Genomic DNA, 23,310 nt, shown 5'->3' on the forward strand with positions numbered 1-23,310 from the left:
CATTACTAATTGCCTAGAACTGTAGGACTTAGACAAAAATCCTATTGTTCCTTTCAATATCCAAACAAAAAGACAATCACACTGCTTGCAATTTTAAAAGCTCTCTCTCCATGCTCTAAAATTGCTGTGTGGTATGTTTTGTTTGGTTTTGGTTTTTTGGAGTTGTTTTTTTAATTTTACAATGGCACTGGTGCTTTTTTTTGTGTGTGTGGTAGCACATTACTTGGTCTGGGAGGGGGAATGGAATGAAAATTGGCTGAGTGCAAATGAATCCCACAAGAGTCTGGGAAATGCAAAATCAATCTAAATGATCAGATCCGATTCAGGCATATGAAAATGAACTGAAAGCACGAATTGTAAAAGGTTTAGTTATACTTGCCCTTTCCCTCTGAGATCTATCAAATGATGAATAGTAATCTGTCACTTGCAGATGAAACCAGATGATTTGATTTCCAGACACTTAGAGTAACGTATCCCCTTTCATAAGTGTTTACATCTACATATATTCTGAACCCTTTCAGAGTTTGCTTTTCTAGCCTCTATTTTCATTTTTTTTTTGTAATCATACTCCTCTTTGGACTGACATCCTAAAATCCCTATATTCTTCCTTAAGAGACACCTAAGTTTAACCATGGCTGAGGTGTGCTGAGAGGCCACTGACATGGCCTCCCAGAGGTTTAATCTTCCTGTCTGTTTATCCTGTTCCAACCTTAGGACACTGTGAGAGCACCTGTATGCTTGGATGGAGCAAGGATGAAGTCTTGGCAACCAGGCTGTGCTTACCAAGTCTACCCGCATGCAGTTTGTGCAGCCTTCACTAGAGAGCTCCCCATATTCACTGTGGGGACGCAGCATGTGTAGTTGGTTGCACCAGGACACCCATGTGTTGTGTTGCCAGCACTTCGTAACACGCCTCTTCGAAGTCAGTGGCACAGACATAATGCAGAGGCCTCTTCTTCAGTTAATATAGTACTGAAGTGACCATCATGTTGTGCTCATGAACTGTCCTGGTTTGAGGTAGGACAATACCAATTTTCTTTTCAGTAATTTTACTTTTCAGTTAAGTCTCCTCTAACTAACTGTATTCACTGAAATCAATGGTATGTTTTTCAGACAGTGTCTGCTTCTAGCAGATAATCTCTGATGTTTATAGTTAATACCAAGGAATGGTATGCAGTGAGGCTTGGCTCTTGCTTATACTTATTGCTGTAACAACAAAGGTCAGCTAACTTTGCTATGAATCATGTTGGAGGGTCAGAAGCAGAAGAGTGTAAAGTAGTCACACTTGTGGGGAGGAGTGGACAGGACAGGTCACCCAAAACTGACCAGTGGGGTATTTCATCTCATCTGCATCATATTCAGTATAAAGCTGAGGGAACAAAGGAGTCAGCCTCTTTCTTCAATGGGCGGTGTCCAAGGAGGACTCTGTCCGTTCACTGTATTTGGTCCTGATCCATGCATTCCTGAATCCAGTTTTTGAATCTAGTTCCTGTCTGTCACTGAGTCCAATTCCAGTGCCTGCCAGTGACACGATCCTCCTCCTGGGAACTCGATATTGGTTTTATATATATCTGTATATATTTAATTATTTTTGTATTAATATTATTATTTTTTATCTTTATTGTTAATGTTTCGTTAAAGCTGTTTAAGTTTTGGGTTGTTTTTTTTTTCAACCCATAAATCTTGCTCTCTCCCTTATTTTCTCTCCCACCCTTGTGGGAGGGGAGAGGGATTAAGAAAATATCTGTTGTTTGTCTAGTGGCCAGTCCAGCCTAAACCTTGACATGCACTTACTGCTTGGTGAGGAGGAAAGAGAGGGATAGCATGGCTCCATACAGAGCAAGTACGCAACTTCAGGAAGGCATGTAGACCACTACCTGGAGGGCCCAGCTGGGATTGGAGACCACTTAGTTGGGAAAAAAGTCCAAAATGAACTGCTGAAGAACAGTTTCTGCAATGTAGTAACATCTTATTGCCCTTCTCCTAGACTTGAGATGGCATCAGGAGGGCTGGAGGAAGAATGTCACTGCTCACCCTGTAACTATGAAAAACATTGTCCCTGTGGGGTAAGAAAAAATCACTTGTCACCTGCTGGGGAGGGGAGGAAAAGCAGGTCAAAGTGAACACCCATGCCTCAATCCTCATGCTGCCTCCAGCGCGGATGATGGTGAGACTTGCTGCTACCTCTTAGCCAGGCTCATGATCTGGTTGTGTGTTAAGATTATTCTGTGGTGGTGGCAGGATGGCCTCTCTTCCAATTAGGTGCATTTGATATGGGCTACCACCCACCAGGTACTAGAGAGACTCCCAGGCCGCTCCTTTAAGGCTGTCTGGCAGCAGGCATTACTCACTCTTGAGCACTTAGACTCCCTCTGGATTTGCCAGGCATCTGCCATGGGGTGTTTGGGGAGCTTCAGTGAGGAGTCCAAGGATCCTGCTGCAGCCCAGACAGAGAAGAAGCTGTTTTGAGGAACTGAACTTCACAGTGACCTTCGTCATCCACTGGGCATTAGGGTAGGGACAAAGTATAGGACATGGCCACCACCATGGGAACTCCTGACCATCTATACTTTTCAGCAAACTTCTTTTCCCAGCAACTGCATGTGAGGCCTTTGCCATTAGTTTGAACTAAACAACTTGGAAAATGGCACATACTGAACTGCAAATGTGTATCTGCTTTCTTGTCTTAATTCTTCTAAAGGAAAGCTGAATATGCTTGTACCCCGACATGTGTGTCATCCAACACATCTTGTCCCCAAATTGGCAGCAAGCCTGGAGCCTCCCATAGAATAGAAGCTAGCTGAGGTTGTATGCCAAGGGCAGGGGAAAGGTAAATGTCCAGAGATCTTTACTTGGCCTTTCCACTAGTGTGTCATGTATTGGCTGGCTTGTCCTTAAGAAACAGCTCCTGGCCAGGAGCTACAGTGGTGATATAACTAAGGGAGAAGGTCTGACAGATGGTGAGGTGGGATAAGAATGCAGTTATGATTACCAAAGGGTCATTGCTTGCCCAGTGGTGTCCTGGGATTTTTTTTCCCTTTTTTTTTAAAGATGAGGAAGAAAGGTTTTCTACCTTTGTAGCCAGATATAAAAGACTCTTATGAAAGAGGCAGAGGGGAAGGTATAGAAGAGTCACAGAAGTCAAATGGAGTGATGCTGCTATATTTAGCAGCAGCAAGAGAAGACAAGCATGTGGCTTTGCAAAGAGCAAGGATAGAATCATAGAATCATTTAAGCTGGAAAACCTCCTTAAGATCATTGAGTCCAACCATAAACCTAACACTACCATATCAAACACTAAACCATGGCCCTAAGTGCCACATCTATGTGTCTTTTAAATACCTCCAGGGGAAGTGAGTCAACCACTTCCCTGGTCAGCCTGTTCCAATGCTTGATAACCCTTTCAGTGAAGGATTTTTTCCTAATATCCAATCTAAACCTCTCTGGTGCTACTTCAGACCATTTCTTCTCATCCTCTCACTTGTTTCTTGGGAGAAGAGACAAACCACCACCTCGCCATAGCCTCCTTTCCGGTAGTTGTAGAGACCGATGCGGTCTCCTCTCAGCCTCCCTTTCTCCAGACTAAAAAATGCCAGCTCCCTCAGCCACTCCTCATAAGACTTGTTCTTTACACCCTTCACCAGCTTCGTTGCTCTTCTTTGGACATGCTCCAGCACCTCAATGTCTTTCTTGTAATGAGGGGTCCAAAACAGAACACAGTATTCAAGGTGCAGCCTCATCAGTGCCAAGTACAGGTGGGTGACCATTTCTCTAGTCCTGCTGGCCACACTATTTCTGACACAAGCCAGGCCGTCTTGGCCACCTGGGCACACTGCAGTCTTATATTCAGCTGGCTGTCAACCAACACCCCCAGGTCCTTTGCCACTGTGCAGCATTCCAGCCACTCTTCCCCACACCTGTAGCATTGCATGGGGTTGTTGTGACCCAAGTGCAGGACCTGGTGCTCAGCCTTATTGAACCTCATACCATTGGCCTCGTCCCATCGATCCAGCCTGTCCAGATCCATCTGTAGAGCCTTCCTACCCTCAAGTAGATCAACACTCCCGCCCAACTTGGTGTTATCTGCAAATTTACTGAGGGTGCACTTGAACGCCTTGTCCAGATCATTGATACAGATATTAAACAGAACTGGCCCCAATACTGAGCCCTGGGGAACACCACTTGTGACCAGCCACCAACTGGATTTAACTCCATTCACCACAACTCTTTGGGCCCAGCCGGCCAGCCAGTTTTTTTACTCAGCAAAGAGTAGTACACCCATCCAAGCCATGAGCAGCCAGTTTCTCCAGGAGAACGCTGTGAGAAATGGTGTCAAAATCTTCACTAAAGTTCAGGTAAACAACATCCACAGCCTTTCTCTCATCCACTAAACAGGTCACCTTGTCATAGAAGCAGATCAGATTTGTCAAGCAGGACCGGCCTTTCCTAAACCCATGCTAGCTGGGCCTGTACGTGGGTTGTCCTATACGTGCTAGGTGATGGCACTCAAGTGGATCTGCTCCATAACCTTCCCCAGCACCAAGGTCAGACTGACAGGCCTGTAGTTCCCCAGATCCTCCTTGTGGCCCTTCCTGTGAATGGACGTCACATTTGCTAACCTCCAGTCAACTGTGACCTCCCCAGCTAGCCAGGACTGCTGATAAATGATGGAAACTGGCTGAAAGAAGAAATAGAAGAAAACTTTTTGAAACTAAGGAAGACTGAGGGGAAAGGAGCCAAAGGAAAGGTGCAAAGAGAGAGAGAAAACGAGGGAGAAACCAAGATATGTAAGTTATTTTGGTTTTTTCCCCCTCATATTGGTTCCTTTTCTTGCTTCTGAGTGTTATATATAACTCTAAACAGACCTTTTATACTATAAAGAAATCCAGTAATGACTCCAGAATTGAGACTATGATGAAAATTATTTTGAAAGAATGACTAAGACATTTCATATGGTAGTTTTTTTATTTCATGCAGTAATTATGCTTAAAGGCTAGGAATGAAGTTTTTTTGCTCAGTGACTCCTTGGAGGGGAGCTAACTTTCCATTAAACAGTTTCTAATAAAATAGAGCGAGAATGACTCTTTTCTACAGAAGAAAAATCTTTTTTTAGCACAAATATAGCTGGAAGGTTGATTTGCATGAGGACGCATTGTGTGAGCCCTTAGTGAGATTTTTTCTTTACCATTAGCTTTTAAACATGTTTTTATTTTATTAAAAATGCTTTCATTTCACTTCAGAGAGAAAATATTTATATGTCTTACAGTTCAAAATAAATTTTTGTGCAATACTAAGTACAAAGTCTGTGATCCTGCCATAATATGTTGATTGTGGAGAGGAGAGAAAAGCTTTCTGTAATCTACCCAGAGACTGTTTCTTCAGCCATCTCCAAGTTTGCTGTTTGATGATACTTTTCAGATAGTTGGTGAATGAAGCAAATCCACCTTAATCTATTTTAATGGTGTTTGCATTCAATGCATTTTATTAGAATCATAGAATCATAGGGTTGGAAGGGACCTCTGGAGACCATCTAGTCCAACCCCCTGCCAGAGCAGGGTCACCTAGAGCAGGTTGCACAGGAACGCGTCCAGGCAGGTTTTGAATATCTCCAGAGACGGAGACTCCACCACCTCTCTGGGCAGCCTATTCCAGTGCTCTGCCACCCTCAAAGTAAAGAAGTTCCTCCTCATGTTTAGGTGGAAAACAGATTTGCTCCATTAAAAACCCTCCCAGAACTCTGTTGAAAGGGAATTCAGAAAACAACCTCTAAACACTCAACGTTAAAAAAATGTAGTTTCATGTTTACAGTTTTCAAGACTGTCAGTTTTGAAACTCCCAAATACTTCAAAATGGCTTTTACGTCTATAACTGAAGTCCTGAGCTTGAGAGCTGGTCTCCTTGAAATACTGGGTCCATACTCAATACTTGAGACTTCCCATAGTCTACCTGGATGTAACAAACAACCGGGGTCCAAGTACTGCGCAGGGATTTGTTCTCTTTGGATTTCAGGGGAATTAAGTGCTGTCTTCAAATACTTCATTTAATTTTTGATTGTGAGCACGGGCCAATGTAGCAAGATACTACAGCTGCATTATTTTGGAGGTGAGTTGATCTGCTTTCAAATAGCATTGTCCCTGTCAGTCTTCTGCCTCCCTACAGCCTAAGAGTAAGTTTGGTATAGGTGCTATGGAAAAACACTTGTAAAGAGAAAAATGTCACATTAGTAAAATCCATGCAATAAGATGGAAGGTTTAAAACATGCTTTTCCATTTGGTGTTGCTCCAAGACAGTTTTTGGCCAAAAAAGAAACCCCAAAACAAAAGTAGCTACTTGGTAACAATAACTTCTAATATCAAGTAAGGAAAAATAATGTCATATTAGTTAAAAGAGAAACAACTGTTTTGGTGCCACCAGTGTATAAAGAAGTGCTCTTTATTTCTGACACCTAGTGCTTTGCTCTAACAAGAAAACAATTTTTTTTTTCAACGCATAGCATCAAAGCAGAAATGAGGTGCAAGCAGACAGAAGAGATAAGTTAGCGCTGTGTTTGAAGCAGCATGCGAGTGTTTCCAGCTAGGACAGACTGAGCGTCTGTAATGTGCTTCTCAGAAATGCAGCTCAGACTGCAGTGCTTGGTCATGACTGTGTTTCGCCCAATAGGTTCTAAGCTCTGCTTGTGTGAGGAGAGGCTGGTGGGACAGTCTGACTCCAGTTCAACCCTGATGCAGGGCTGCTTTCATTCAATTATGAAAAGATGAACATTTAATCTTTCTCTTTAGACCTGAAAAGAGAAAATATTTTGTGGATCCTAGTGTGCAGGGTTTCAGCCTTGCTTGTGATGTTAAAAGTCTTCTAATTTCAGTAAAATAAGTCTAGTGTGTGCCTTTTCTAGGGGATGCATTCCTGACCGTTGTTGGACCATCTGTTTCTTATTGTCTCGGGAACAAAAATTTGGAGACCTAAGGCACAAACTACCCTTATAATAGCCACATCTGTTCTGATTAGGTAATGCCCACTGAAAAAGAGTTGTTGAAGAAATGCAGAAGTGTCCCTTTAGGTAGATGATATTGTGTTTTGTCTGAGGAAAGCAGTGGCTCTGTTCAAGACGTTAAGAATTGTCAAAATTTTGAGCGTGGGATGAGGTAATTCTGCAGAAAGCATCAATAGCAGAGCATTAAGGACTGTGTTGATATAAACAAGGAACCACATTCCAGTACCAGTATCTCCCAGGAAACAACTGTCACTCGTTTTTACTTGTAACTTATAGCGGATGGCTCTACTAATTTCAGCAGTGTACAGAAACACTACTCCCCTACACTGTTCTGGTATTCCAGCAGGAACAAGATAAAGAAATTGCTTCCCAGTTCAACAGATTTTTCAAGAAAATACTTATTTTCTTGGCTTCTGTTTAATGAGCTACCAGGCTCCATTCACAAAAATATATTCTTTAATCGTGAGACAGTAGGCAAATCGAGCTGTCTAAAGTCTCATTGATGTGCAGAGAAAAATTAAGGTGCCAGAATGAAGGGCTAGATGAAGCAAGGACTGCACTGCACAGGACAGATATATTTGGACCTGTTTAGTTACAACAATTCAAATAGAATATACGTCCTGATTATGTGTGCAAAATTTCAGAAAATAAGGACAAGAGATTCCCCCTCAGCCTGATTAGTGACAGATTCTGTTTTCACATGCAAGGCTGTGGGTCTTCTTAGAGAACACCGCAGCCCAGCTGACTTTCACAAATGTGAAATGCTGTTTTACATTCACAGTCACCACTAAGTATTTCACACACTTACCGTCTCCCTTATCTTCCTTCTCTGTAACATGTGGGCTTCCTCTCAGTGGCAGTACACTTGACTAAAGTGTAAAGAACCATGTGCAAATCAGTCTAAAAACAATTGCTGGAGGTGTTTTGCTTCCTTTGTGTAGACGTGGCAGGTCAGTTATCAAATGACAGATGAGAACAGTTGTTCCGACACTTTAATTCTTTGCCTTTTCACCTTTTTCCTCTGTAAGAGGAATTATAACCATTCATACAGGGACATAAAGGAAATGAAAAATTTGTAGTTATTCTGCTTAGATGACACAATTTGCCATGCCAGCACAAGCAATAAGCCTTTACAGGTTCCTGTTTTTCAGAAGGAGCTCTGTACCCTTGCTGAGATAAAAAGACTGAGAAAGTTCAGTAGTGCCTACCTGCATCATACCATCTGTTTAGACCCAGAGCTGGCTTTTGATTGAGTTTCACACATTCATCCAGACAGTTCAAAGGACTTGAGGCTTGGGGTATGCGTATCGCAATTTGCAGCCAAAGGTTATATTGCTACTGTTCATGACACACCTGGGGAAAAGAAATGCCTGTGACTGAATGGCTGATCAGGCTTAAGCCTCAACTCTGCATTAACTTGGTTCATGCTGCTGGATTTAGTGAACTATGAAAAGCATTCATTATCTTACACAGACTATATCATATTAAGATAAATTGCATTTCAGCAAACATTTTCCTTCCAAGGAGTACATTTTTTCACTTCATATTATTCTTCAAAACATGATGAAATTGCCCTTAGCTTTAGTAGCATGAATTTACTTTGATTAACTAATTTCCTTCTAAAGTATGGTAACAGGGCTTGCAGATAGGAGAGAAGTAATGTAATTAAGTTTAATCGTTTGATAGTTTGACCTGTCTCATATGGCATTCTGATAAGCAATCTAGGAAATATTGCCTAGGTGAACCTACAGCTAGAAAGGCCTGCAAGCATGCTGTAAAGTAAGACTAGAATTCATAATGATTGCAACTAATTGAAAAAACATCCCCCTGAAACAGGGTGCAGTGCAATAGAGATGAATACAAAATATCACTCTTGGGAATAATCAACTGCTAAAATAAAAAATAACTGCTCACCAACAGGTTAGCAGCAAAGGATTTGAGAATTCTAGTGGTTTACAAGCTGAATATCATTTTTTAAAAAAAAAGTCAATGGAGTAGGGGAAAGCAAAGCCCATGCCTGGATAAATAGACAGGTGTGCTGTAAGTTAAGATTCATTCCTCTCTTCTTAGCACTAGTAAGGCTTAGCTAGACTGCTGTTTCCATCCTTCTTAAGTACCACAGGCAAAGAAGAATGCAGGCCAACTGGGAGAAAAGCCAGAGAAGATCAGTAGGGATGATTTTGAGATATATAAAACATGACTGTTAAGGAAAGAAAATAAAATTTGGGATTTTTTATTCTAGAGAAGAAAAAGTTGAGAGGAGACATGATTAATCTTCCAATACATGAAATATTGCTGCAGAGGGGAAAAGGTTATTAATTCAGATTGGTACAAGAATTTATAGGCTTAACTACAGCAAGGGAGATTTACGTAAGATTTTAGGAAAATATTTCTGAAAACAATATTGGTCATGCATTGGAAAAGACTATTTGGGAAGTGTGGAGTATTAAGGGAGAGAGATTAGACAAACCTCTCTCTTAAATTATGTAGGTACATTTGATTATGTTCTGTCCATTCTGATGTGAACTCAATGCTTTGTGTGTATGTAATTTTTATTTGGAAAACTCAGTACAAAGAGGATGCTCTATGTAGGCACAGAGCCAAGAAAGCATGAAAGGAGAAGCTTCAGGGATATTTGTGTCATACAAAGCCCCACTTGCTCTCAGTGTAGCTCTCGTGCTAAAGATTCTTGATTAAATCACTACTGTTAAACGAGTCTAGACTTAACTTTTCTTCAGTCAGGTTTTACCTTTGTACAATATCATCCTTTTTTCCATGATTAGAGTTGCTGCCTGTATTCTCCCTTCCTAATGTTACCTATATTTCTGAGGGGTGTAGTGCATATTTATTCACTAGTTTGCGAATAAATACCACCTCACCTTCCAAGCTCTCTTTTTAGATGCGTTCATACCGTTCAGAAATGAATGTGGTACTTCGTGTATTCAAGATAGAAATCGAAAGATAACTTGAGGCACTCAGTCTTTCTGCGAGGTGTCTTTGGACTTGCCCTTCAGCTGAGCAGTTTAAGATTTTTTTTTTCTAAAACTTGATTCCACACAGGATGACCAGGAGACACACACTGTCTGTCTATAGCTGTGTGATATTATACTGGCTTGCTCAAACGGATCTGAATGCTTGTGGTTTTCTGTGGTCACAGGTGGCCCCTTCTCCAAAAGCCACATGGTATCATTGTGGAAAAAGCAAATAGTTTGTCACTATCCAAGCTCTTTCCTTGCCTCTCCCCCTCCTATTCGGAACCTGAACTGAACCTGTGATCTGACAACCAAAAGTCTGACTGATGTTTGTGAAACAGACATCAGACCTAAACAATCAGACCTAAACAACAGAATGGTCAGATGTGAGAGAGCAACAATCCACTGGCTGCTGCCAGTCTTAGTAATGGAGCTTCTTTGACTAACAGTTCATAAAAAGCGTTCTCAAAAACAAATAAATGGTTGCTTACTCTTCTGCAGTTTTTCTCATATGGCAAAACGCCCCCAAATTCTGCATGTTTTGGCACTGCCAAAAAGGCATGGATGTAAATGGCTCTGAAACAGAGGAAGAATAGCAGTTATTCCACTATTCTGTAGGATAATTAAACATTAATTTTCTATATTGAAAGCAGAACTATTATAGAATATTATGTAGTAGATATATTATGTATTGCAAAGGCTCTTATGCCATGCACTTTTACTCAAAATGCCTGTCTGGGGTTTCCCATGCTTATGAACCTTCGTTGCACGGCTAAGAGCTTTACACAGTTGCGGTATTTTTCCAGCTCCTTCCTCAGTCTGTGGGGTCTCCTCTTGTGCTTCTGTTCCTCCAAATCTTACTTACACTATCCCAATGAGCCTGATGCACTGGGATTGTTTGGATGCCAGTTAAATTTCAAGTGCTGTAATATGCTGGTGCATATGGTAGCGCTTTTCTGGCGTGGCCTTTGCAATCTCAGTCACTCACAGCATCAGAATCAGTATCCTTCTTGGTGCACTGAAGAGATTCTGACAGCAGGCAAGTGGCTTTCTTTAAGGAATAATACCAGTGTCCTTGATAAGAGTGATAGAAACACAGGAACAAACACCTTTTCCAGTTTTTAAGTGTTGAGCTTTATGAATAGACAAGTATTACATGAGAACTCCTGTTATTGCAATAAAATACCATACTTCCTGAATAAATTAGCCTTTTAAACAGCACAGGTTACAAGAGTCAGTACTAATATCTAGACAGATTTCACACCATAAAAATACATTGCTTCCTCAGCATAATTTTAGTCAGTAACAATGATGAGTTTGCAGTGCAGGTTTCAGCCCCTGAAGAAGTGTAGTTTACCAGAAAAACTGTTACAAATTGGCTACAAATAAAGTCCATGGACGAAGCTTCTCTTCAAAGAACAGAGCTTGAGAAGAAAGAAACGTGCTTGTTTTACTTTACTTTCTAATTGCCTTCTGAAACACTTGGACTGGTACTAATTAGTTTGGCTATGGAGAGTGTATTGTCTTCACCTCAGTATTTCTCAAAAGCTTTTTATTGGCGTTCCTGCCATCCCTCTCCTGTCCGTTCCCTGTCCTAAGGCTGTAGCCGAGAATATGCTGTCCTGTCTGCTTATAAAATGTCATATGCCTGAGTTACAAACTCTCCTTTGAAAACTATCTTTTACATTTTGAATATCCAGGTAGGTACTCAATTCAGATGTAGTTCTCACTTGTGCATTCATATTTCTGGTTAAGCTCAGGAATTCCAAAAATAATATCGGAGAGGAAAACTCAAAAGCTCATTGCTTTTGTGGCTTTTTTCACTGAGGCCAGTTTTAGGCCGTACTGCCAATGATCAGTCTGTACTCTTTAGTTCTATATTATACACATAAGCTGTGTGTGCAACAAATGATGTTTTCTTAGCCTCTCCATATAGCCTATTAAACAGTAGTTGGAATACTTCCACCCTTAAAGTGAAACCTTTGGCATAAATAATATTGTCATTTGGATAGGCTAGACATACTTTTGCAAAGTGGCCTTGTAAAAATATTGTCTGAGGTATGACTGAGCCTAAATTATATGACAGTGAGGTAGTATATTCTGGTCTCTCCAGTATATGAGGTCTCATCTTGTAGCAGTGAAACCACCTGAAATTAAACAAAAAACAGTAGTGTGCATCAGATTTAGAGGTCGGAATAAGCTGGGTTTGGTTGCTGGTTTTTTTTAGTTGCAGACGTTTATGTAAATTCTTTGTTTGGCAAAGGCAAACATTGCTTACTGCGGTTTTTCCGTCTGATGATTTTTGCCTTCATAAAATCAACTGATATGAAACACTGGAAGGAGATTCTTCTGCCTCATTATAAATATGAGTAAGTCTGGAATAGCTGGGTCAGAATTACTTTTTCCTCTCTCTTTTACTGCACTCTCAAATGTTGTTCTGTGTCATTCAGGGATACCTCGATTGTTTGGGTGCTGTAGATGACAACATCTTGTTCTCTATTAAAACATGCCTATTTCTGTTTCCTCTCAAGGGTCAGTCATCTTAAAAACTGTCTTCCTCATGTTCTGATGTTCATGCTTACTATACCATGTTGCCAAGTCTGTTTCAGTCCATAAGAACAAATGGGACAAACCCATGCTCTGTTACTTGAAAGAATTCTTGCGCTTAATGTGTAAACTTTTTGGGTTGTGTAGTCTGTAAATGTGAGGGAGAGCATAGTGTAGCTGTAATGGAAATCCTTTTTAAAATGACTACACATATACTAACTGTTACTGTCTGCCATGCCAGTGAAATAGCTTTAGAGACAGAAGAGCGCAATACCTGATAACTCAGGTCAGATCATACAGGTCATTCACACAGCGAAGCTGCAAAAAAGAAAAAATGGGAAAAATACAAGGTCACTTGTGAATCAGTGTCTCTCACTGCTTGCCAAGAACGTAGAGAGGCACTCAGTCCAAGCAGGTGAAAGAAGTATCCTTTGAGCGCAATGTTGTGTTAAAATCTGTTTGACTGAGAAGTTACTTCTGAAGAATAGCATACCTGGTTTTGGACCCAAGTTTTCAATAGCTACTGCAAAAATGCCATCTTCCAGACTGTGTTCAATATAAAGAACTTTTATTCTTTAAATAAAATAAAGCTTTTAATGCTTTCTTGCTGCCAAAATGAAGCTGCCAAAAATAAAGGCTATCCTAGGGCTATTCTGTAACTGTGCCCTTTTACTATAATAAAGTAAAACAAATCATAAAGGGAAGCAGGTGTACAACAAATAACCTTATGAATATTGGACTGGACATTCAAGTTCATGACTCCCATTGACTGAGGAATATGACTGTCTTATCTTCCTTTGTTCCACAGACAGTGTATTTCATAAATTAAAAATAGGAGCCACGGTAGAAGCTCTTTATATCAGGAATTGTTTTCTCTTCCATGTGATCTTCTAAGTCAAGAACAGTAGATTTTCCTTCCTTCTAGAAGTTCCTACTAGACTTCCCCATATTGCAAAATTCCTCCATTTAGATTTGGAGACTATATTCACAAAAATGCACATTTTTCTGTGTAAACATTTTCTGTGTAAACACATTTTAAACATCAATCAAAATGCATTGATGTTTAAGAACAGATTATTTTATTTTAGAAGGTGCTGTCTTGTTTGTAGTCTCCTTTCATGTCTGTAAATTTAGAGTTGTTAAGGTAGGGTGCTTGTGCTTTTTTTTAATGGTGCTTTAGGAGTAGAAGGTTACTATCTACCAATTTATATTGGTATATAAAAAAAAATTGAAAAGGATAGGCCTGATTTCCCCCACACCCCCCCCCCCCCCCAAAAATTAGCTTTCAGACCTTTGTACTGCTTTGGAGGAACACCAGATAGCAATTGCAGGTTACAATCAGAAGATCCTTATTCTGTGGTCAGATTTTTCTGAGTAGCAGACACTTCATATTTAGTCAAATAATGTCAATTTAGTCTGGCATATTAGGTATTTCTGGCAGCTTCCAGCTTTCATCCTTTATGTGTAACTTAAAGGTAGGATCAAGAGTGAACAGAAACCGCTTTTGGTACAATGATATTTCAGTATGTGTTTCAGGAATTTAGAAAGTGACATATACAAATAAAGTGTTTTAAATATTCTAAAGTTAAAATATCAATTATAAATCTGCTCACTGAAGTTTTGACTTCATTTTTTTTGCATTTGTAGTATGTACAGAAACTACATATGCACTTAATAAAATAAAATGCAGCTTCAGCTTAAGCATGGCTCTTCTAAGGGTATACGGATTCTCCACTCTGCATTAGGAAGCCAAGCACACAGAGACATAGAGTTTGAGAAGCCAGCAGGGCAGAGCCTATAAATTTAACAGCTATCCATTTCAAAAAGGGTAGGAGCAGGGTATAAACGCTTCCTCCGTCCCTTTGGTAATAGTGGTTGACAGGGAAGGCATGATGACGAGAGCGTGATGATGAAGCCTGGTGAGGCAAAAAGCAGTTCTTACTCATCTGTGTGAGATGCACAAGAAAGATCTGAACAAGTGTGCCGTAGCTTTTTAAACATACTCTTCCAATCTGTGTCTTATAAATGAAACTTGTGCCGTGTGAGAGGGTACTGAAAAAAAAAATCTAAAAAACCCAAAAAACCCAAAAGTGGAAGAGAAATCCTGTCAAGAAAAACAAGTATTTGTTTCACAATATTGTGAAAATGAAAATGAATTCAGAGAGTGATTCTGTGGTGACAGCAGCTGAGGTGCAGAGGCTGTTTGCCCCTGACAGGCTGGGTGCCACCTGCCCTGGGTGCCTTGCAGATTTTGTGACCAAAGCTTATCAATCAGAGCATCCCACCGCGGGTATGAGGTTTCTGTCTGTCTGCACGAGGAATTTGTGACCAGCAAGCTGGAGTGTGGCACATCTGACCAGGATAACCGGTCACTTTATGGCATTAGACAGGGATATGGCGAGCTTATGGTACTGGCAGGGCAGGAGCGTGTTATCAAAGCATGATCACCTATATTCAAAAACGGGATGAGAGTTGATGGACACTAGCACGTATTCACCAGGAGACTTTTTGGTCCGAGGCACTGCCTGAGAAGGAAGGTAAGTGAGCTGCTGAGTGGAGCCTGGGTAATGTGGCCTCTGTAAGAGGAGGCCAGTGGAGCAGCAGCAGCACTGCGGTGAGGCAGCTGCTCCTATCAGCCTGGATTACTCCACATGCACTGAGTAGCAGCAAGAAGCAGGCAGCTGGAGGTTGCCCTTCAGGGTTGTGATGGATACCTGGTCTAGTGGGAGGTGTCCCTGCCCATGGCAGGGGGTTGGAAACAGGTGATCTTTAAGGTCTCTTCCAACCTGAACCATTCTATGATTCTGTGATTCTATACTTGTCACCAGTGCTCCCAGCCCTCCTCAAGGAACTTCAGTGTCACCCTTTCCAAGGTGCATCCTGGCTATATAATGCACTCAGTCTCCTGTGTTTAATTGGTGACATTTGGTGGATATTCATGATGGGTCTAGCACTCTACACCAGGGTAAGAAACATGAGGACACGTGGTTTCACTTCTCAGTTTACATCCTAGGGCTGTATATACTTCAGCAGGAATCTTATAAGTGTAGTCACTGTATGATCAGCTCATGTTCATGTTTTGTTACAGTGAAAGATGTAAGCAAATATCTACATCTTTTACTGAGAATACACACACAGGCGTCACAAGTCTGTCATCATTTAAGTAACGACAGACACACACGTCTCTGCCAGAATGAGGCAGAGTCTAGCGCTATCCATTCTGTCTGAGGCCAGTTTTTACGTTGCCAAAACATAACTGTGTCTCCTGCAAACTGGAGGTCCTCTAGACGAAAGCAGACAACATTGGTGTGCGGTTATTTTAACCAGCAGAATTCAGGCACCCTTCTACTGGGGAATGGAGACAGTATGGGAAAAACCTCTTCCCAAACCTGCTCATGCTGCAAGCCAGCAGCTCAGGGAAGCTACGTCATGTGGCATGGCAGACTACACCCCTAGCAGCACAGGCGTAGTGGCTATTTGGCAGAAATAAACCAGCTTCAGTTGTACTTTGTGGTTTTTTTAGGTCCAAAGCAGAAAGGGCACATTGTGCTAGCTGTTGGCATCACTGACAGGACTCGTGAGAAAAGCCTTTAAGCTGTTCTTGAGGATCTTGCTATTACCAGATGTGGCCTGGAAGGACCTTATCTTCTTGAAATACAGCTGGTCCAGAAACAAAAATGTCAACTTTACCAACAGAATGCTGTGTGCAGGGATGTAAGACTTTCCCCCATCCTTTCTTTTAATTTAGGAAAGTTAAACTCCCTCTGGTGAAATGAAAGGTCCCATTACATGGGAAGCCGGCATGACTGGAAGGACTTGGTCTCACAAGACTGTTTGTCGACACTGGCCTGCTGTGTTGGCAGCAAAGCTAATGTACAGACATTGCAATTTAGCTGCCACTAAAAATAGGTATCCCTGACCTTTGTGCTCTAACTCAAAATTCAGTCATAGTTTGGACTTACACCATTTTTAGCTTATTGAAATGAGTAATCAAAAAAAACAGGTGGTGGTGGGGAAGTGGAAAATACCCTGCGATTTTAAACTGTGACTTTTTCAAAGAAATTATTTACATCCCAGCATGGTGGTGTGCACCTTCAAGCTGGGTGGTCTGTCCACATAATTAGCATCTTTTAGGAAGGAAAACTTCCCATGTGTCAAAGCACATTGTATTAGTAGTGCATAGACAAATGTTCCTAGCTTTATGTTACAACGGTGTAGAAACGATGCTCAGATGTTTATACAGACAAGTGAGGTGCTAGCCACCGGGGTGGAACATGGGAGCTGCTAAATAAGAAGATGCAAGAAAACATATTCACTGAAAAATCTCACTACCATAGAACAAATCCTTTCCACAGCCACAAAACCAATTGTTCCTCCAGTTTTCAGCCACTAGCCTCGCACAAGGCTTCTGCTTCACAGAGGCGCACACCTGCCCGCATTGCATTTCCCACCTGCTTTTCAGTATTGCCAAAGGGTGTAACTCTGAGCACGCGTATTTCATGGTCTGTAAGAAATACGGCAATTCTGTAGCATTCAACATGTCATGGAACTCTAGCAACATCAAATCATGAATGAAGTTAGTTTGAGCTAAAAGATGCTTCTGCCAGCCTAGCTGTGGGATAGAGGCAGGATTGTTGCTGGCAGTATGGCAGTTAGCTGTGGCATCGCAAACTAGCTGTTTCAGAGAACTGCCATCATTTCAACCTCTTTCTTCGAGTTTTTTACTCCTTAGTGTTGGGTTTAAGGACAGTTACCTGAGAGTGTGCTTTTGCCACTTTTTCATAACTTTGCTCCAGACGCCTCTTAAATGAACTACTTTTGCCTTAGTGAAATTAGTAAGATTTAGACACCTTAGCCATTTTCTAAGTGATTCTTGGTTGATTAGCTGAGATAATTTGTAATATACCCATGCTGTGGTGTGTATTAGTCCTTAGTGGTAGGGAAGTTTTGTCATTGGGTTGAATGAAGACAAAATAAGAACAGGGAAGCCTACTAAAATTGCCTTCCTTAAAAATGGAAATTAACTTTACTGCATAGGTATGGTTTCTTTCCTACAAGCATAATTTTGTTCTTTCCTTAGGAAAGGAATAAAGGCAGATCCTTTTATTTTCTTGGAGTGGCATTAATATAAATGAACTGAGAACTCTGAGAGAAGCCTATTCAATGAATGCTGTGAAATGCTACGCAAGGCTGCTTAGACCTGAAGACTAACATCGCTTGTAACAATTAATTACCAAAAACTGTTTAGAGGCTCTGTGTTTCTAGGAAATAAGTATTATAAAATACACTTATCACATAGAATTCATAATTAAAAAATGCTTGAATTCATTTATTCGTAGCATTTCTCATCGATGCTCCCTCACGGCGAGTTCTGCCTGCACAAGGCTCTGTGCCAAGCCCCAGTGGCACAGGACTGATTTTAGACACGAGTACTCCAATTACCTTCACAAAGCATCCAGGGCCTGGCACTTCCAGCTGTCCCCAGCAAGGTGAAGTGGATTTTCGATTCACAATCACCACAAAATTGAAGGATTTTAATCCAAATATCCTTACCCTTACGTATGGGTTTGTTACAGAGCAAAATGCAAACTTGCCAGGGAAGCTGGTCCCAACTCTCATTTAAAAAAGAACCTGAAACCAAACCCCACCCCCTTTCCAAAAGGCTTTCCTCTTTTGTATCCAGATAGCCAGCCTTAGCGCAAAGCACATGCCAGCTTACTACTGGGAACCTGGGCTTAATGCAGTAAATGCCCATTACACTTTAAGTGATATTCATTGGACATAGGAAAGACAGTTGCTTGGGGTAAGCATCCTTCCACTGGGGCCAGCCCTTGTGCTCTCCTAGCACAAAGCATAACACTGTAGTACTTAGAATTGGTTTAAAAAGGCAACAGATTTGGTTTCAACTGTAGCGTTAATTACACAAGATACATTATCTCTGGAAAAATGTTTTCTGATTTTCAATACACACTTCACTTACGAAGAAAATGTAGCATAGTTACTCTCCTGTTCTTGTGACATTACCAATACTGTGAATGCAAGGTCCAGCCTTTCCTACCAAGCAGAGCCCACAACCCTGCATTAAGCTTTTCTCCCTGTGCTTGGGTAGTGCTTAAAAAGAGGAATCATCTAATACAGCACAGACAGAGTTGCTGCAGGTGGTGGGCAAAAAGATTCAGCTAAAAGGGGTGTTAGTCAACTTGCCCATTCATTGACTCATGCATCCTACTTAAGCTTACGGGAAAAATATGCAATTAGAACATTTTTCTATTACAGGGACAGTAGCTGTCTCCTGGAATTGACGCTCAAGTTTCCTTCTAGATCTAACCCTCACATTCCCCATGCTGACCTCCTCTGCCAACACACACACACTCACTCTCTCTTCCTCCCTCCAGTCCCCATCAGAATGGGGCTTTGATATGCTCGTTTCCTGTAATGACTGTTTTAAAATTTTCTCCACAAAGCAATCAATAGAGATAACGGCATGTGACATTAGATGTTCTTGATTTTGCCAATAGCAGCCCGACAGAAAATAACTTAATGATTAAAACACTTGGACGCACCAGTTTGTGAATGGCTGTGTTTAAGAACGTAACCCCTCTTAACTTCTTTACACCACGGTACAGTACAATTCACTCAGCTTAAGAGGAGAATAATGACAGCTTTATACAGGATCTCACATCACACCTCCAAGCTTTCTCCTTATCTCAAAGGTTGCACCGCGCATTAAAGCAATAGTCTGTATTAATCTAACCTCTGACATTTAGGCCATATAAACCCACCAATGCAGGTTTATGTATCTCACACCTCAGACCCTATCAAGAAATTTGGCAGCAGCAGCTTGATAAGAACACCATACCTTACTCAACTTGTTCTAAAAACAACATCAGCAAAACACTCCCCTGGTTGCACTTTTTAATGACCTTGCTCACTTGTGCTCACTCTTCTTTAGCTACATGCTTCTGTGGCATCAGAAATGCTGTAAGGAAGGAGCACTGAAAATTCCCATTTTTCTATAAAAATATTGGCACCTGGTAGAACAAATCTGTGGAAAGGCTGTAAACTGGAAACTTGAGTTGTGCATTTTTAGGTGGTAAAATAATTGGTAAAATCAGGGTTATGTTTCTAATTAGACCGATAGCATTTTTTTTTGTTTCTGTACTGGACTAATTAACAAACCAATCTTCATTACCAGGTACTTCACAGTGAAAATTCTACCAGACGGGTGTTCTTCCTATTGCCAACAGTTTAAGCAACCACTACAGTACCACATTCAGATTCTCTTTTTTGTTCATGGGGTACACATAGTGAAATAACACTCCCCAAATTGTGTATAATCCCAGTTTCCCAAGATGGGATCTGTATTAGAATATGTGTTTCAAAAGAAGGAGAAAATAACCAAATTCTCCAATTAAACTTAGTTTATTTCAAGAAATCTGGGACCATTTTAAGGAGATCTGCAAGTGCATCATCTTAATTCTGCAACAGAGTGGTCGAGGAAGGCAGCTTTTACTGCTGTAAAGTTTATATGCCTGTTCAAAAAATAATAAAAATAATTAAGATTATACTTCAGAAAATCTTAAAAGGCTGCAGATGGGGATTCTATCTTCTAATTTCACCCTTATTTAGACAAATTCTCATTCATTATGTTGAAAACTTTCTGACTACCAGATGTTGATAAAACAATGACGGTGACTGTGATAACTAAAGTACAGACAAAAGTCAAGTCAGCTGTTTTATTAAATACATAATTCTAAAAACCTTTAGAGAGGTTGGATAAAGAATGCACTGAGCACACTTGACTGCACAACTTAAGAAACAAATGATAGCTCTGCTTCAAAACTGCACGACAGGTTCTTGAGAGATTCCTTTTCACACTTGTCCAGTGATATTTTTAGGAGCTACAGCGTACAAAAGAGCCAGTGCTTTATTGCAGTCACTTTTCAAGGCAGCTCTGGCTAGCTTTACATTCATTTTATCTCCTTTCCTTTTTTTCTCTCATTATCTTCTTGCTTTCTTCTCTTCTTCTCTTAGTTACAGGATTCCGTGGATCATAGATCTCAAAAGTGTCTTCATCCTGCATGCTTGCATCTTTCACCTTTCTGCTTCTATCTTCAAATTGAAGTACGTGTGACATCCTACAAAAATAAAACATAGCTCAAATTCAGTGAAAGAACGGGAAGTTATGATTTGTAATTATGATATGCATGGCAAGATTTTAGCACCGCGAATTATTTTGGGGCACAGCAAAAAAGATCCAAGTTTTATTGGGTTTTTTGTTGTTGTTTTTGTTTGTTTTTTTTTTCTTTCTTAGTAGACCCTAATATTATAGGGTTAACCACTTTTGTGAAGAACCATTTTGCCATTTTGAAAAATACAGCTAAAGTTTGCTCTGATGGACTTAATTTCATGTACTGAACTCTCTTGTCTTGTCTTTTTCTATTAAATGTATCTTCACAAATGTACTGAATTATTTTCCCAGGAACAAGGAGTGTTTCTCAAGTTTTCCTATTAGTCACTCTGGACCTCCTTTCACCATCAGGGTTCTACAACAGGGGAGAAGAGCTTTCATGGCAAACACTTGTAGTAGGTACACAGAAGATCAAAAAAGAAATTCTTCACATCCTGCTGCTCCACCTTAACTTGGTGCATGTCATGTTTTCTAAGTCTTTGAATATGAGACTAAACTAGTGCTTTGTTCAATGCAATGTTTTTTTTACTGTTGATTAGAAAACTTCCCCCTAGTAGATATTTCCCCATTCCAGCAGATTTCCAGTAATCTGAAAACATCACAATTGCAAACTCAAGAAGTGGGCCCATGTGAACCTCATGAGGTTCAACAAGGCCAAGTGCAGGGTCCTGCACCTGGGCTGGGGCAACCCCCAGTATCAATATAGGCTGAGGGATGAAGGGATTGAGAGCAGCCCTGACAAGGACGACTTGGAGGTTACTGGTGGATGAAAAGCTGGACATGAGCCAGCAATGTGCACTTGCAACCCAGAAGGCCAATTGCACCCTGGGCTGCATCAAAAGAAGCGTAGTCAGCAGGTTGGGGGAGGTGATTCTGCCCCTCTACTCTGCTCTGGTGAGACCCCTCCTGGAGTACTGCGTCCAGCTCTGAGGGCCTCAGCACAGGAAAGACACGGACCTGTTGCAGCAGGTCCAGAGGAGGGCTATGAAGATGATCAGAGGGCTGGAGCACCTCTCCCGTGAGGACAGGCTGAGAGAGTTGGCGTTGTTCAACCTCGAGAAGAGAAGGCTCTGGGAGACCTTATTGCATCCTTTCAGTACCCGAAGGGGGCCTACAGGAAAGATGTGAACAGCCTTTTTTGCAGGGCCTGTTGTGATAGGACAGAGGGGTAATGATTTCAAACTAAAAAAGGTAGATTCAGACTAGATATAAGGATGAAATTTTCTACTCTGACGGTGGTGAAACAGTGAACAGGTTGCCCAGGGAGGTGGTAGATGCCCCATCCCTGGAAACATTCAAGGTCATGTTGGCCGGGGCTCTGCACAACCCCATGTAGTTGAAGATGTCCCTGCTCATTGCAGGGCGATGGACTAGACGACCTTTAAAGGCCCCTTCCAACCCAGACTAGTCTGTCATTCTAGATAGCCTGGAGACAAAAGTTGTTTGTTAGCTGTAGTCAGTGGCAGGAAAGCCTGGCGCTTGCCAACTACGGCCTTATTAGCAGGTGTCAATGAGGTGCGAATTACTAAAGAAGCTGTCAGAAAACTACGAGTTTTAGCTCGGACAAACAAAATCTTAGACAAAAAGATAAATTACTTACCTGGGGGGGAAAATGAGGGAGGAAAAGAGAAGAAAACCAAACCAAAGATGCTTACAAGTCGACTGATTGTAAACCTATTGGTCTTTACTGACAAATAAGCAAGACTTTTGAATATACAGTCGTAGTAGAGCCGCTACTTAGGATCCAGGAGAACAAGTATAAAGTTCATATGTTCAATTAAAAAAAAGCACAAAATGGAATTAAAATATTTTTCAGTGCAAACAAACATGCCCAGGCAAAGCCCCCACATACAACTGGATTCTGCATTAATCAATTGCAAAAACATCTTTGATGGGACAACTTAAAATAACGAGACCTATCCTGAACTGAATCTAAGCATATCAATCTTTATAGCATTAGATATCTTTGTCTACGGGCTTTGTGACAGAAAAGCCAAGAAAAGCAAGTCAGGATGAGAATGAAAGTTTTCTAGCCAATGAAATACTGCTTTATCAGTCTCTTGCAACATGTAAGAGGTCATGAATTGAACAGGTTTTTCTAAGAGGTCTAGTGCAAATCTCCATGCATAAAGAAAGGAAGAGAGGGAGAACCAGCTCAGCTACTGTAGATTACAACATAGTACTATTAAAGAAATCAGACAAAATTCAAAGCTATAGACTGTATAGGATCTGTTTGAACGCTTTAGAAAAATCTTAAAAACTGAAACTTTTCATCACAATTGATTCTTGACATGTGGGTTTCATAAACCTCTTATTGTACAGCATTGTCAGCATGCCTGCATATTACCCTGTCCTATGGAAATACTTAAGATTTGTTTCCAGTATATAAAACTTCAGTAGTTTATAACCCCGTACACACTACTAACACCAAAACTTATTTTCTAGTCAAATTTACAATTCAGAATAACATAATGTACCATCAGAGTGACTCATGATTGCGTATTTGTAGTTTAATTATAAAAACATTGTCTCACAGTGGAGAGACTGAAGTAATTTATTTTAGTTAACATGCTTTCTGCATTTGTCATACTCTTCTCAACTTATTAAAG

General features: G+C 40.8%; 1 protein-coding gene across 1 annotated transcript in view; it reads right to left on the reverse strand.

Annotated features, from left to right (window-relative positions):
* Window positions 1–18,707: 18,707 nt before the first annotated feature.
* The window catches only part of CWC27 (CWC27 spliceosome associated cyclophilin), a 121,422-nt gene continuing 116,819 nt past the window's right edge, over window positions 18,708–23,310 (reverse strand). Inside the window, exon 14 of the mRNA XM_063319713.1 lies at window positions 18,708–20,648. Coding sequence (XP_063175783.1) covers window positions 20,486–20,648 — 163 coding nt within the window. The 3' untranslated portion in view covers window positions 18,708–20,485. The remainder of the gene's footprint in view (window positions 20,649–23,310) is intronic.

The sequence above is a fragment of the Chroicocephalus ridibundus genome, chromosome Z (assembly GCF_963924245.1).
Source record: "Chroicocephalus ridibundus chromosome Z, bChrRid1.1, whole genome shotgun sequence".
NCBI classification, from domain to species: domain Eukaryota; kingdom Metazoa; phylum Chordata; class Aves; order Charadriiformes; family Laridae; genus Chroicocephalus; species Chroicocephalus ridibundus.